Genomic DNA, 14,071 nt, shown 5'->3' with positions numbered 1-14,071 from the left:
AAGAATTTCCTCCTGGTTTGAGGAAACCTATTTCAGTACTGCAATCCAGCGGTTAGAGGACAAGCTGGCTAGTTCCCAGAATCGCCCGCCATCTTGTTTTGCTGTGATTGCCTCAGAGTCTGGAGTCATCAGGTATTTTTGATTCCTTACTTCATACCAAACACAGACTGACAGTCAATAACGTCACCCGAACATATTTAGATACCATATGACTTATATTAGACTGCTGTGTGCATGAAATTATGGCGTGAGGCGCCGTGTTTTTAGGGTTTCAGAAGGTGGACATTGCATGATGGTGACTTCCGCTTTGGTTTCCCGTCGCTCCGACCTTTTCCGTATTCAATAAACGTCGCTCCCAAAATAGCTCAAAACACGACTTGGACCTTGAAACGTTTCCACGGTTCAGTGTGAGATGTTGTTTGTCTTGATTATGGTTTTATGACAATATAAGTTGTTTTTGGTCTTGTCATATGCATGGTTGCCTTGTTATCGATATGTTTATTTTTCTGGCACCATAGTGCCCCCCTCCCCATTTCTTGTACTCACAACATTTCATAATTTGAAACCGATCGAACAATACAGATAGCCGATGTTATGTCTTCTGTATTGATATAACAATTAGTGGTGATTTTGAAGATGACAGATTCACATAAAAATTCATCTGTTACTAACAGACATCCTACAAAATCTTAACATGAAATTCACATGTTTTATGACATGCAAAAGTGTACCATTCCGGATCCTCCTATGTGCAGAGTATGTTGCAGTACAGTATGGACTAACTCAATCAATATTAAGTTATAATAAACACACTTTTCTTCGATTTTCACGACACAAATGCTTGTCAGTTGCTACAAGTATGAATGTTTAGATTTTTAAGAATTGTTGGAGTTGCCTCCACTTTTGCAATGCATATTATTGGGCACATGTATAGAATGACACATGGTGCCTTTCCAGCATCTTAGACAGTATAGTATATAGTAGTATATGTCATATTCAATTCACCCTCCAACTCCACATTCACAAAATGTACATCATTTAGTATCATTTCATGACTCTAATTCTAAAAGCAAGCAACATTTACACATGTGTATGGCCAACCCATTTAAAACTTCACTAAACCTGACAAAAAGAGAAATTTCCTAGAAAAAGTAAACCAGATTGTGTATAAATATATATCACATGTTATATGACGTTAAGTAAAAGGATTTCAACATGAGGGTGTTCCAGTGATTGAAATGTGAGCACATTTGAATTCTATAAAGAGTGCCCCCTCAATTGAATTATTTAATGGACTAGCCCTTTGTGTGGGTGTATTAGACAGCCCCGTGGGTGCACCGGTTAGCTCCCCACAGGATGAGTCATCCACTAGTTTGAGCAAGGTAAACACACCCACGGGAAAACACAAAGAAGCAGCAAAGCTTGAAGGACACCGTTCCCGTGGGGGTTCAGATTAGAGACAGTCTGCTCAGGTATGGGAGAAATGGTGTAGTCGTTGTATTCCTGTCTGAAATCATTGAACATTTCTAGTGAAGAAAAACAGATTGTTACCAAGCAGCTTTGATTTAAGGGTGTTCAGACTGCCATGTACATGTATCACTAAGGTATGCCATTGAGTTTGAGGATACAAAAAAGCCTAGTGATAAATTCTTGTAGCATTACTCATGAGCAGCTGTGTGTTCAGTGTATTTATACACTGTATGAGTTATAGTTTGTACAGAGGAAATTTGTTTTTAGTAACAGTCCTGCTAGGTAGAAGTATGTAAGTTACATGGTTTAAAAGACATGTTACTTTTTGGCTGTGTAATTAATTGTGATCTACATTCACTTACACACACTTAGTTACTATCTGGCTTATTGTCTATTGCTCTGTCTCGCCAGGGATAGATGTAGGCAAAAAATCGGGGTTAATTGGGGTTAAAAATCACTTGTAACATCAAGGACATCTATATATGCCCTTCGCTATGAAGGACTACCAAGTAGTCAGGCCAGGTAGTAGGGAAATGTTGGTTACCTGAATAAATACAGTGTCAGTGTAGCAGGATAATAACAACTTTTAATCAAGTATGGTAGAATGTGGAATTAAAGAACACAGGTCGATCATTGATACTCCCACAAATATATGCCATGTACAAGCATGTAGAATCAATACTTACCAGATCAAATGGTAGATAGAGGCTATACTTGAAAGTGCTTCAACAAACCAAGGAATGAATTTGGCAGCTTTAACCATATTTGATAAACTTAGTCATAGCTAATGCAATAATGGATCCCCCAGTCTTTATCTAGAACAGGGGTTCATCTAAATCAGGTAAGAGGGGCGCTGTGCCCTCTTGTTTCAGCCCAGCGCCCCCCTTGTCAAATACAGACTTTAGCTTAATATCTAACATACAGCCTTCACTCAGCGATTGCTTCTTCCATAAATACAATTTGCTCCCTCGCCTGTGTGTGCTCCCTCTTATTCAATTTTTCTAGAAAAACCCCTGTAGAACATTTGATAAAAGAAATCCCTACCAATTTGAGCAAAACTGCAGAATTATCAAGATGTACTCCAGTCAAATTGAAAACCATACAAAATGTATGTAGGAAGTTATAATTACTGATGTATGGCACAGAAAATTATTGGTCACAAAATGTCATGGGACAATGGTAGGATTTGTATCAGCCACAGACCTTATACTGGTTATAACTTTTTGTCAATAAACAAAATTGAGTTTCAGGGGAGATCAATGGAAAATGTATGTGTACATGTGCATACTAGTACCTCAGTAAGATATCATGCATGTTGCTGGAGGACCTATATATAGTAATTATTGAAAATCTCCATTGGATTAAATAAGTCACAACAAGCATGCATATATGGCTTGTCATGACTGATGATGTACATGTAAACAGGATATCTGTTCAAGTATAAACATTGTTGTATGGTTATATATTGCTGCTATGACATTGTTCCTTTGTTATGTAACAAATTTGGTTTAGTCTCATATGCTACATACCTTTTTGTCACTCTAAGTTAGCATTATGTCTATCTTTAGTTCACTTGTGTTTAGTACACTTCTTAATGCGATACATTGTATTTTGCTTATTTAATGTACATTTTCATGTGATACTGTAAATGCAGAAATGTTCGCGGTGGTTTTATGTTTGCGGATTTTGCGGCGACCGTTTTGGTCTTAAAACCACTGCCAACATTTTTATCCAATACTGTAACAGTATGTGACTATAGCGCTGCCGCGAACGTGGAACCACCGCAAACACTCCGTTTTCGCCTAAGTGCGAAATAAAAAGCGTGCAAACTTAAATGCATTTACAGTACTTAATTTGATTTATTCCATTTGCACTGGAATGATAGTTAATGTTGTCAGTTTGATAAAGGGACTGGGTGGCCAACATGTAAGTTTTCAAGCCTCTGGCCTCCCATACACAGGTGTATTATTACTATTTTTTTGCTTATTGTAGATACCTGTCATGTGCAAAATAGACATGTACAATATGTATGGCTTCCCACAGGAGTGCATTCTGGGTGAGCGCCCCTAGCCCCTAGCGTCTGATTGGTGGAACGGCCCGCTGATAGAGGACCACTATGGGAGATGACGACAAACCCTTTGCATGCCCCTCGTGTGGGCAGGTGGGTATTACAGCGTCACAATCTTTCTCCTCTGCTTCTGTCAATACTTTCCACTGCAGGCTGAAAGCCACAGCTAGTAATATTGATAGCCTTGCAGCTCTTCCTGTGTGTAGTTGATAAGTTGATTTTATGATCTGATTGAATTATTCCATTTAAGTGAAAGGTTACTAAGTGTTATGGAATTCTAACAACACTATTGTTAGCAATCTGAAATATTTGGTTAAATACCTACTACATGTAAGCAACTACATATAAGCAAGTAAGCAAGTAAGCAACTATGTACATGTATCTTTTAGTGCAATACTGTCCAAATTAAGATTTTTCCAGAAGACAAGTATAATGTCAGTAAATCATTGTGCATTTCAAACCTTTTATATCCTATCTTGCCAGTTCAAACACTGTGCAAATGGCTTATGATTAGAATTGTTGTATAGTATGAGGAAACTCATGCGATCATTTGATACTAAACATGTTTTGTGATTTGTTTATGTTAAACAGAGGTTTGCCAATGAGGACCACTTGTCTGTACACAAACACAAACACGAGATGACGCTGAAGTTCGGGCCGCCCAAGCTGGACGGACTGGTCGTGGACCAAACCCCGACACCTACCAGATTCCTGAAGAACTGCGAGGAGGTGGGGTTGTTCCAGGAGCTGTCTGGTGCAAGCCCGTTCGAACAAGACTTCAAGAAGGCATCAGAGCAGAGTACATCACAGGTAAGACCTCCAAACTCAAACTTGCACGAGCCATTCTGAAGTACCTTTTATTTAAAACTTTAGTCTGATTCGTTGACAGTTGGACTGAAACATGAGCTCTAGTTTACCATTTTCAAGATTGAGAATTATGCAAATCATCTAATTTCATAAAGTATATAAAAGTCTTACTGAGAGTAGACCCCATGAAGACTCTGCTGCCCCAGGTTGCAGACAATGGAAAAGAAACAAGGCAGATTTCTTATTCAAATCGTATTTCAGGATTCAGGAGACCAGGCAGAACCAGCGGAGACGGCGCCGTTACCTGCACCAGAGACCAGAGTTCCGGCCCCAGCAGCTTCTGTTGCTCACGTAGCTCCCGTATCCATGGAAACCAGCGCTGCGCCCACCCAACCAGAACCTACCAGAGTTAGCCAGCCGCCACAGGTATGGGAGATGTGACATCTTAAAAATTATTAAAACTGTCAACAAAGAGTTGGTCTCCAAGTCACAACAATTTTTCCAGTATTGTTTCTGTCTTGAATCCTTACCTGATGTAGACATAGAAGAAGCAGATGTTTTGAAATGAAATGATTTGGCATTGTGAAAGTTTCCATACGGTTTGGTAATTGATATTTACATATAAGGTAGGTAGTTAGGTGAGAAAAGTCGTGCCTTTCCCAAGGGCACAACATCGGTGGCATGTCGGGATTTGAACCTAGAACCTCTGAGTTGTTGGCCAAACACACTAACCGTTACGCCAACATAACACCACAAGACGAGTTTGATGGGAACACTCAGGCTCTAAATTAACCCCCATCCAGATTGCAGCCACCAATGTTGTCACCAGCCCATCAGTTACCATGGCAACCCAGGAGCTGGTGCCGACCATCGGGATCGCTGGTACCGTCTCTACTGTCATCACTCAAGCACCAGCTGGCATGGCGCGACAGATGAACACGTTTCAAGGTATCACACCAACGTTTTTATCTTAAATCACAGTGTTTCTTTTTTTCTTTTCTTTTTTTTTCAACGAACTTGCTCTGTGTAAGGCTGTAGGGGGCCACGCCTTTAAGCACTGAACTAATTGTAACTTTAGCAGCATCTCTTCGCCCTCGGTCATAAAATACAATGCTCAAGACAAGCATGACTTCACTGATCCATTAGCAGAAGCAGGGGTTACAAAGGCTGCTCGGGAAAATCCCTACCCCATTTAGACCAGAATGTTTTTTGATCCACTCACATCGGGGCATGCCCTTACTGTTTTTTGAAAGATGTGGTGGGTTCTTTTACGTGATCAAGGTGTGACTCTCCTCATACACGGGACCTCCATTTAAAGTCCAATCCAAGGGACATCCCTATTATTAAACCGAAGCTAGGTGCTCATTAACACCTGAGTGAAGTGAGGAAATTTGTGTTAAGTGCCTTTCCTAAGGGCACAACGTCGGGGCGTGTATCCAGACATGCCCGGCATCGAACGCGGGTCCCCTTGTTTGACAGCTGAAAGTTCTAACCATTACGCCACACGACGCCACACGACTTTCAGAGAGAAGAAGGAGTTGTGAAGAGTGTTTGCTCAAGAATTGACTTATGGTTCAAAAAGACACAAATTATACTAAAATTTGGCTTCATTACAGTAAATCTCTACAAGAGCAGCCCTATTAATTTGCAAATTGGAGTATCAATATCTATGATGAGCTTTAGTTAACAGACAGAGGAAGGGCTAGCAACCCCTTCCTGTAAAAATATACCCTGCTACTGAAACAGCAAGGAAATTTGCTGTCGTATGTGCCACTAGGCACTACAAGGGTCTGAACAAACAAATGAGAGTTGACAGATATGCAAATGTAGTCAAATTGAATACATTTTAGTTGTCAATAATGATGTAAGACCCTTTAACACTGAAGAAAAAAAAATCATGTCAACATCACTTACCATTACTTACCAATGCAAAATACAGGTTCCCTGCCAGTACTACTGCACCTGCCCAATGGTACCACCATGCCCGTGGCGGTACCTGTACCGGCATCCATAGCTAACCCGTCAGTCCAGGTACCCTCAGCTATCCCTGCGCCACAGAGCAGTCCGACAGGGTCCACCATCCAACAACAACACCCCGTGCAGCCGCCACAGTCCGAGGCAAAACTGGTCAGTTACATCAACTGTTAAATGAATTGGTTTTTGAAGATTTACTTTTCTTTGCCTTTGCACTAACTTATTTGTTATGTTACTTATTTATGTTTAACTTTAAACCACTATCATTGTTCATCTGCTATGTTTAACTTGTTTCTACTATTGAATTTTATTTCACTTTATTTATGACCTCCTAAGTTTATATTCTGTTTACCTGTCATGGGCTCCCTTGGAAATCATTCCTATTTGGCTGAAGGGACTATCCCTATGTATCCAAGATTGATAGATTAATAGTTAGGTAAAGCATACATGCATACATACATAACCGTACTGAATAATTTTTTTGATATACAACAGTGTCATTGATGAAGTTTTAGGCCAGCTTTTTGTATTGCTTCATTGAAAAGAACTCTTAGGAGGTGTTTGATATAGAAAGCTGTAAATTCTGAAAGCTAAGTCCAAAATAAGCACATGGCGACAAATGCAAGCTTCTTTATTCTGCTTTCGCATCATAAATGGCGGACAATGTCATCTGTAAAACAAAGGTTGTGTGCCCTAAACGAACGTTCTTCCTCCCTTAGGAATCTCCCTTCGACTACAGGCACCACCACTTACCCATGGTGCCTCACCATGTCCTGGCAAGTATACTGCTACAGAAACAGGTTTACGGGCCATCAAAGAATAGAAAATTTCTCTATCTATAAAATTTGATCAAATCTTGGTGGGGGTTGCTTGGGCATTTAACCTTTGTTTTGTCTTCAATCCAGCACAATTCATGCTATGCAGCTTAGTAATTTTGATCGTCACGGCACAGAAATTCCTTGACATTAAATCGGTGATGGTTTTGACCTCTGATACAGCAAGCAGGGTTTCTTAGGTAAGCCGATAAAGGTTAGACATCCAGGTGATAAGCTACGCCAAAAAAGCAGTTACTCAAGCAACTAGATATGATTTTGGAAACGGTTAAAAACCTGCTGATCGACAAATATTGCCCAGAGTCACTGACAAAAAGTAGTGGATGCTACTTACATCATCAGACCGTTTCCATAATCTAATCCAGTTGCTTGAGTAACTGCTTTTTTAGTGCAAGGTTTCTTAGGTTTTTCACAACTTGTGGAGGATTTGACAATTATCTGCCCCCCTCCCACAGAGACTGAAGGCAGCGTTGGCAGGTAGCAGCATGCCCGGCAACATGTCGGTGATGTCTCAGGCTGTGGACGTCATCATGTCACAACAACAACAACAACAACAACAACAACATGCAGTCCCGCAGGACCTCAGCCAACACAGAATGTCCATGGACGACTCTCCGCCCATGTCGATGTCCATGTCTCCCAGTCCACCCACAAGTCCAGGGTAGGGACTGGACAGAAATATACTGTCTATAGTTTGAGCTATACCATTAAATGTTTACAGGCGTAGTCGTTTGTTGTTTCCTTACTGAAAGCGAGTGAACTTCAATACATTGGAGATTGTAATTAAAAGGGGAAGGGCAATTTTAAAAAGTTCAAGTCCGCTTCTTATTAAGTGTACAAGTGGAGTATCCCTCACACATTACCATTTCTTAAAAGAGCACTGTAAGTGTAATGTGTTGTTTTTAGGCTTGACTTCCAATACAAGAAGTTGTGGTATAATCTAAGTATTATTACTGATTCATATTGAACTATTTCTCACTTGTTTTGCTATTGGTGTCAGAGTATGTCAAAGTACTATTGAAAGATGACTCTGTCTGAGGCTACTTGTCCTGAACTGTACGATAGAACCAGGCTTCTAGCCAGCACTGTCATTCCATTATTTCATGGAAAACTTTTAAGACCATTCCGTCAACCTTGACGGACAAAAATCAATGAGCAAAGATTTAGAAATGTCCAAATTTGAACAAATGATAGAAGTTTGTACAAGGTGACAGAAAAAAATACTTTTTCTGGGATCTTTCCATCAGTGGGAATTGGGATGATGGAGCTAGCTAGAACCCTAGATAGAACTGTCTCTAATTCCTTTGTTATTGTCTGTCCAGATGCAGTCCTCCCTACTCCGGCCAGGGGATGGACACTCCCCCTCCCTCTACCAGCGGGAGACGAAGGCGTGGGCAGGAGAAGGACCCTGAGCTCAGGCGACAAAGGTTCCTGGAGAGAAACAGGTCTGAGTTGTGCAGTTCTCTTCATAGTCACTAGGGGGTGCAGAGCAAAGAAATGATGGTTGATTGCTAGGTACTAGGATACTCTTCAAACTTTTACGTAAATCAACATAGCAGCACATGGTACGCAATGCAGACAGTACTGAGTTGCATTGATTTTTTTACAGACTGGAGCAAAACAGCATTGCATCTATGGACAAAACTGACCAAGACTTGCGTAGAATCCATGGAATTAAAAAGTTTCAAACATCAACAGCTTTAAGAGAATATCTAACTATGTACTCTAAACTGTATTTAAGTTGGTGGAGATTCAGTTTCTTGGTAGGGAGAAAATGGAGTGTTCACAGTGGTTTTAAGTTCATGGTTTAGACAAAGGGGTAGGCATACAGAAGACGAAACAAGCAAAGGTCACTGCAAAAACTGCCAACATGAAACCACCACGAAAATTTCTGCATTTACAGTATTACTTTATACAGACGTCTCAGTACACTGACAAACTGTTATATTAGACTTTTAGAATCTAATGCCTTACATATGTAATCGCATAAATGTACTTATTAGGTTCAAATCTATCTACTAATTTGATACCTAAAACATGCTACGAGGAAAAGCCATACATGTATATACAAGGTTTTGGGGGGGTAATTTTTTGCCAAACCATGGCTAGCAAAGATTATAAAATGGTAATAGCTTTTCATTTAAAAATTGGATGGCTCACATTCTTACTTAAAGGCACCCAGAGCATTTCATGAGGCTTGAAAACTGGAAATATTCTAGTTGCTGTAATCTTTATGAAATTGACATTTAATGCCACTGTTTACTACATTTGCGTGCAGATTTCTTATAAAATTGCTCAAAAGCAGCACAAAAATAAGCTACATGGGGATATTTTAGTTTCATGCGCCTAGTGTAAATAGACTGATACCATAGCCCCGTCCACCTCCGGCAAAAGGTAGAAATGCAAAATTAAAACATAAAAATGCAAATATTTGACGTACATGCAGTCACTCTCTCATTGGTCGAACCGCTAATTGTGATGGACAGTCAGGATCAGTCTATTAGGGCTTGGATTTTCTATCAGTTCTCATCACACAACGACATCGTATCTTTGCTCCTTTAATGTCGATATGTAATGGTATAGTGTTATTGAAACTTACTATGTGTAGGAATGACTAGAGATTTGAGTTTTTTTAGTCAAGTTTCAAGCCTCATAAAATGCTTTGGATGCCTTTAAAAGATATGAATTCTCACTTCATCTATTTTTGTACAGAGCGGCAGCTGCAAGATGTCGACAGAAGAGGAAGCTATGGGTGCAGTCCCTGGAGAAGAAGGCAGAGGACCTCACTGCAACCAACCTGCAGCTGCAGAGCGAGGTGTCTCTGCTGAGGAACGAGGTGGCACAACTGAAGCAGCTTCTGTTGGCTCACAAGGACTGCCCCATCATGGCACTGCAGCAAAAGTCACACGCCACTCTTTTACAAGGTACGAACAGGCAAGTACTACAGTTGTGTGTGACATTTGGGTGAGGCATTCAGGAACCTGTGCTTTCTTCTCCTTTTCTTCTTCTGTGTTAAAACTACCTTTTTGATTTAGGCAAATAGTAGTGGACGACCTGAAGGCAACCGTACACAATCACGCCATATCATCAGAAAAGACGCTGTAGCCGCATAGTTCCCGTTTAGAACTTTATTCAAGCCCACTCCGATTAGTTTCGCCTTGTGTGTGGTCTCAAATAAACTTCTTAACGGAAACTATGCGACTACAACGTCTTTTCTGCAGATATGACATAGCAATGATGACATATGCTTTGAACTTACTTTCCAACAAAATTTTAGAAAAGCCCGCCTTGATTTGATTCATTGGTTTTCTGATTTTTAACAATATGCTAACCTGGGAAAACATAATGAAATCAAAGCTTGAGGACCAGGTTCATGCCTTGGTGCCTCTGTTTTATGACTTGAATACAGTAATATTGAAAGTTTGCTCCCTGCCCTCTGCTTTAATGATGTCCCCTTGCTATATTGGTTTGGCCTAACGCAACTGTTGGAATGATTTTGTGTTATGGTATTTTTTTTGCTGGCTGATGGTTTGTGGGAAATCTTTATTTCCACTACTGCATGTGATTATTATAAGGTGAAACATTTATGCCCTGTTGTTATATGGCATGTAGAAAGGCTTGTTTTGAGCATATTGACTCCCCAGTTCTCCTCCTACCTTCGTCACAGGAGAAAAAGTCCAGGACCCAACTGTAAGCCAGACCCCGGGCAAAGCCGTCACCACGACAACAACGCTCAACTTGACGACAGTTGCTGAGGCGGTGGCGACCTCCGGCCTGACGAGTATGGCCGCCCAGGGGGTTGCTCCCCAGGGGGTCACCACGCTGGTCCTGCAACCGGCGACCGAGAGTGCCACCCTGATGTCGGTGGGTATGCCGGGAACGAGCTCGGCAGAGGCGGTGGCTACGTCCGCCCTCACCAACATGGCGCAGCGGGCAACTCTGGAGCTCCAACAGATGCAGGGTCAGGGGTCGGGGGTCGCAGGGCAAGGGTCAGACAGCAAGTAGTTAGGTCAACGGCGAGGGGCCAACACATCTTGGCTAAAAAACATGGCAAGAAATTTGGCTGGTTCTTATTTTTGTCCTTAAAACTACATAAGAAAAGGAAGGTTAAGTTCAAAAATGAGAATAACTCTGTGTTGCATAAGGTAGGGTGTAATTTCTCTGCATGTTATTCGAAATGTTGTAGTGCAAAATAGAGAACACATATTTTTTAAAAGAAAGAAGAGAATCCTGAATTTAAGTCAAGACTGAGAAATTTATTCAGATCACTTGTATCTAGCTTACCAGTCAAAATTGTAGCTTAAAATGTTTCAATATTGTGAAAGTAAGAGTGCTACACATATGTAAGGAAGTTGTTATGTCCAGGAGTCCAAAACATAGGGAATGACTCCTATAACATTGAAGCATAGGCGTGATATAGGCATAGAAGCTTAAATTGTAAATAGGCTATACAGAACGTATACATATTGCAGCTAGATTTGCTTTTTTGAAATTGATGATGAATATATGTATGTAAGTGTAGCTAGGCTAGTAGAACTGCTAACTGGGTTTTGTATGTACATGTAAGCGGTCCCGACGTATTTCAGAAGTACCAATAAATGTATAGGACAGTGAACGAAAGCAAAAAAATCGTGAATCCAACAGTGACACTCAATAGTGTCTCAAAGTGCAGTTTGAGGGTAACAAAATTTTTTGTAAAAAAGCTGCAGTCCTACATTAGTCTATAGGTGACATTGACAAAATTGATTACACTTTTATGTGCCCTCATACTTCGAGCATGTGACTAAAACAAGCAGTGTATTGCATGAAGGATCATTTTGTGCAAAAGAAAAACAATTGACTGGCAAAGAGAAGCACAGAGAAATGGAGCTCACATGATAGCTGTCAAAATTATTCTCTTGAAGGTAGTCACATGGCATGTAGACGATAACCAATCACCGTGGGCTGACTTGAAATTGTACTGATTAGTGTGCATAATTGATTGGTGTAAAGTTGAAACCACTTATCCCCAAGAGAAAAGTATCCATTTTACATACTCGAATAACAGTGTTAACTTACCACTTCACTTATACCAGTTACGAGCATAGAGGTAATGTTAACCCAGCTTTTTAAACTGACACAGTTGAACTTTTGTTGGTTCAGTGTTAAGTGCCATCATGAAGTTGTTTGTTTGTTGGTCTTTTGATGTTGTTTTTTTCCTAAATCTTATTCAAAATCAAGAAAACAGTAAAACAAGACTATATGTCTTTTCAAGTGCATGAATCATAACTGTTCAGTGACACATCGACTATGCTTCTGTCTTCCCACAGTGAATTTGTCCTTTCTTCAAAGGTTGCGAAAAATCTTTAAAGAATACTGAATATTTGTTGTCATGTAGAAGCGGGCTTCTATGAATTTTACCTTTCACTGACCTGTCAACTTTGCATAATTATTAGTATATATAGCAATGTTTCATTTCATGTTTATGTCATGCTCTCTTTGGAAGAGAATCATTTTCCCTGTAGTTTTTTTCTTACAGAATGTAACAAAAAAACTGTAACTCAGCACATTTTTGTAATAGGGTTTCTGTACATTAGGAGCATAGATCTGAAGACTAGATACTTAGGTATTTCTGCAACAATTTTAGGACTTATGGTGTGGGCATGACACAAGTTTTTGAAAATTTCTGCACCTGCAAAGTATATATGTGTATGTGAGCAATGAACATTTTTCCATTCCTGTATTGTACATGATATGCCCTTGTACCTATGTATTTCGTCATGATACTAATGAAGGAACTGTACTTGTTAAGACTTAGGAAAAACTTACTTCCATTTTGATACTTAAACAAAAAATACTTTTGTGGCTGTCCTATGGATACATTGTAGATATCATAATCATCCCATGTTCAAGTTTGTTTGCAAAAGCTAGGACATCATGCCATCAACGTGTAAGACTGTCTAAAGTGGCATTGCCAGCGGAAACCTTTATTGGAAAGTAGGGACAGTGCTTTCCCTGACAGCTTGTAGTTATTTCATGTACATTCCTGTTAAGTGATGCTAGATAGAAAGGCCCCACCTTTGTGGTGTTGCCAAAAAGCTATGTCATGGTGCAGCTATAATGTTTGTGTGTGTACAGTCTTCTGCTCCCAAATAGAATAACCAACATTATTACAGTTCCTTATCTAGGAAAACATCACTCATTTGAAAACACCCCGATGTTATTTTGGTGCTTTAATTTGTATTATGTTTAACCTTCGCATGACAAGAAAAAACGTCTGTAAAAGCTGAAGTACTAAAACTAAGTTTTGTACCAACCATCACTTTGGTGAGGTTCCGAAAGACTTCAGAACACAGAAACGTCACAACTGTGGATTATTCTTAGCTAGGATGTGGTAGCAAATAGTGCTAGTGAAGAACTTCATATTTTGTGAAAAAAGCGCATTGCAAAAGTTTCTGCTATAGCTCTTTGTCATCAATGGTGTACAGATGTAACATGTTTCAATCTTTGTCAAACCTGCAAACGATCAATAAATATATTGTGTACAATCAGTTTTGGACTGCAGTTTTTTATGCAACTATTCTAAGAAAGAAACTTAGTGGAGACAGGATGGACACAAACAAAAAATTGCATTACTTCCGTTTTTGGTCCTGAACACCATCTATGTACAAGTTAACACGCATGTCCCTTGTGCTAAACATATCCACACACCGGCACGCAAACATATCTGTCCCTGGTTCCATACATGTCCCTAGTGCTGAACTCCATCCATACATAGGCAAACAGATTCGTCCCTACTGCTGAATACTATGCAAACACAGGTAAACAGACAACACCCCGACCAATCAAATTACGTGAATCGCATTGAAACTCAGATTCGTATCAGCCATTTCCCGACAAATCTAGTTTCTACTACTTTTCTCTAAACGCTAAATCGCGG

At 40.0% G+C, this 14,071-nt stretch overlaps 1 protein-coding gene across 3 annotated transcripts; it reads left to right on the top strand.

Annotated features, from left to right (window-relative positions):
• On the top strand, nucleotides 1-13,682 carry LOC136445659 (cyclic AMP-dependent transcription factor ATF-7-like). Of its 3 annotated transcripts, none has more exons than XM_066443790.1 (11): nucleotides 1-132; nucleotides 3,514-3,631; nucleotides 4,130-4,348; nucleotides 4,607-4,771; nucleotides 5,149-5,293; nucleotides 6,285-6,472; nucleotides 7,039-7,095; nucleotides 7,608-7,813; nucleotides 8,475-8,597; nucleotides 9,865-10,076; nucleotides 10,820-13,682. In XM_066443790.1, the coding sequence occupies exons 2-11, from the start codon at nucleotides 3,587-3,589 to the stop codon at nucleotides 11,155-11,157; spliced, it is 1,698 nt and encodes a 565-aa protein (XP_066299887.1). In that variant the 5' UTR covers nucleotides 1-132; nucleotides 3,514-3,586; the 3' UTR covers nucleotides 11,158-13,682. The 3 variants fall into 3 exon arrangements, with proteins under 3 accessions (XP_066299887.1, XP_066299889.1, XP_066299888.1); XM_066443792.1 differs by having other exon boundaries at nucleotides 3-132; nucleotides 9,865-10,086; nucleotides 10,820-11,021; XM_066443791.1 differs by lacking the exon at nucleotides 7,039-7,095 and having other exon boundaries at nucleotides 3-132.
• The last annotated feature ends 389 nt before the right edge of the window (nucleotides 13,683-14,071 follow it).

The sequence above is a fragment of the Branchiostoma lanceolatum genome, chromosome 12 (genome assembly GCF_035083965.1).
Source record: "Branchiostoma lanceolatum isolate klBraLanc5 chromosome 12, klBraLanc5.hap2, whole genome shotgun sequence".
In the NCBI taxonomy this organism is placed as follows: Eukaryota; Metazoa; Chordata; class Leptocardii; order Amphioxiformes; family Branchiostomatidae; genus Branchiostoma; species Branchiostoma lanceolatum.
Note: the sequence above shows the minus strand (reverse complement) of the source record. Positions and strands in the feature narration are given on the sequence as shown.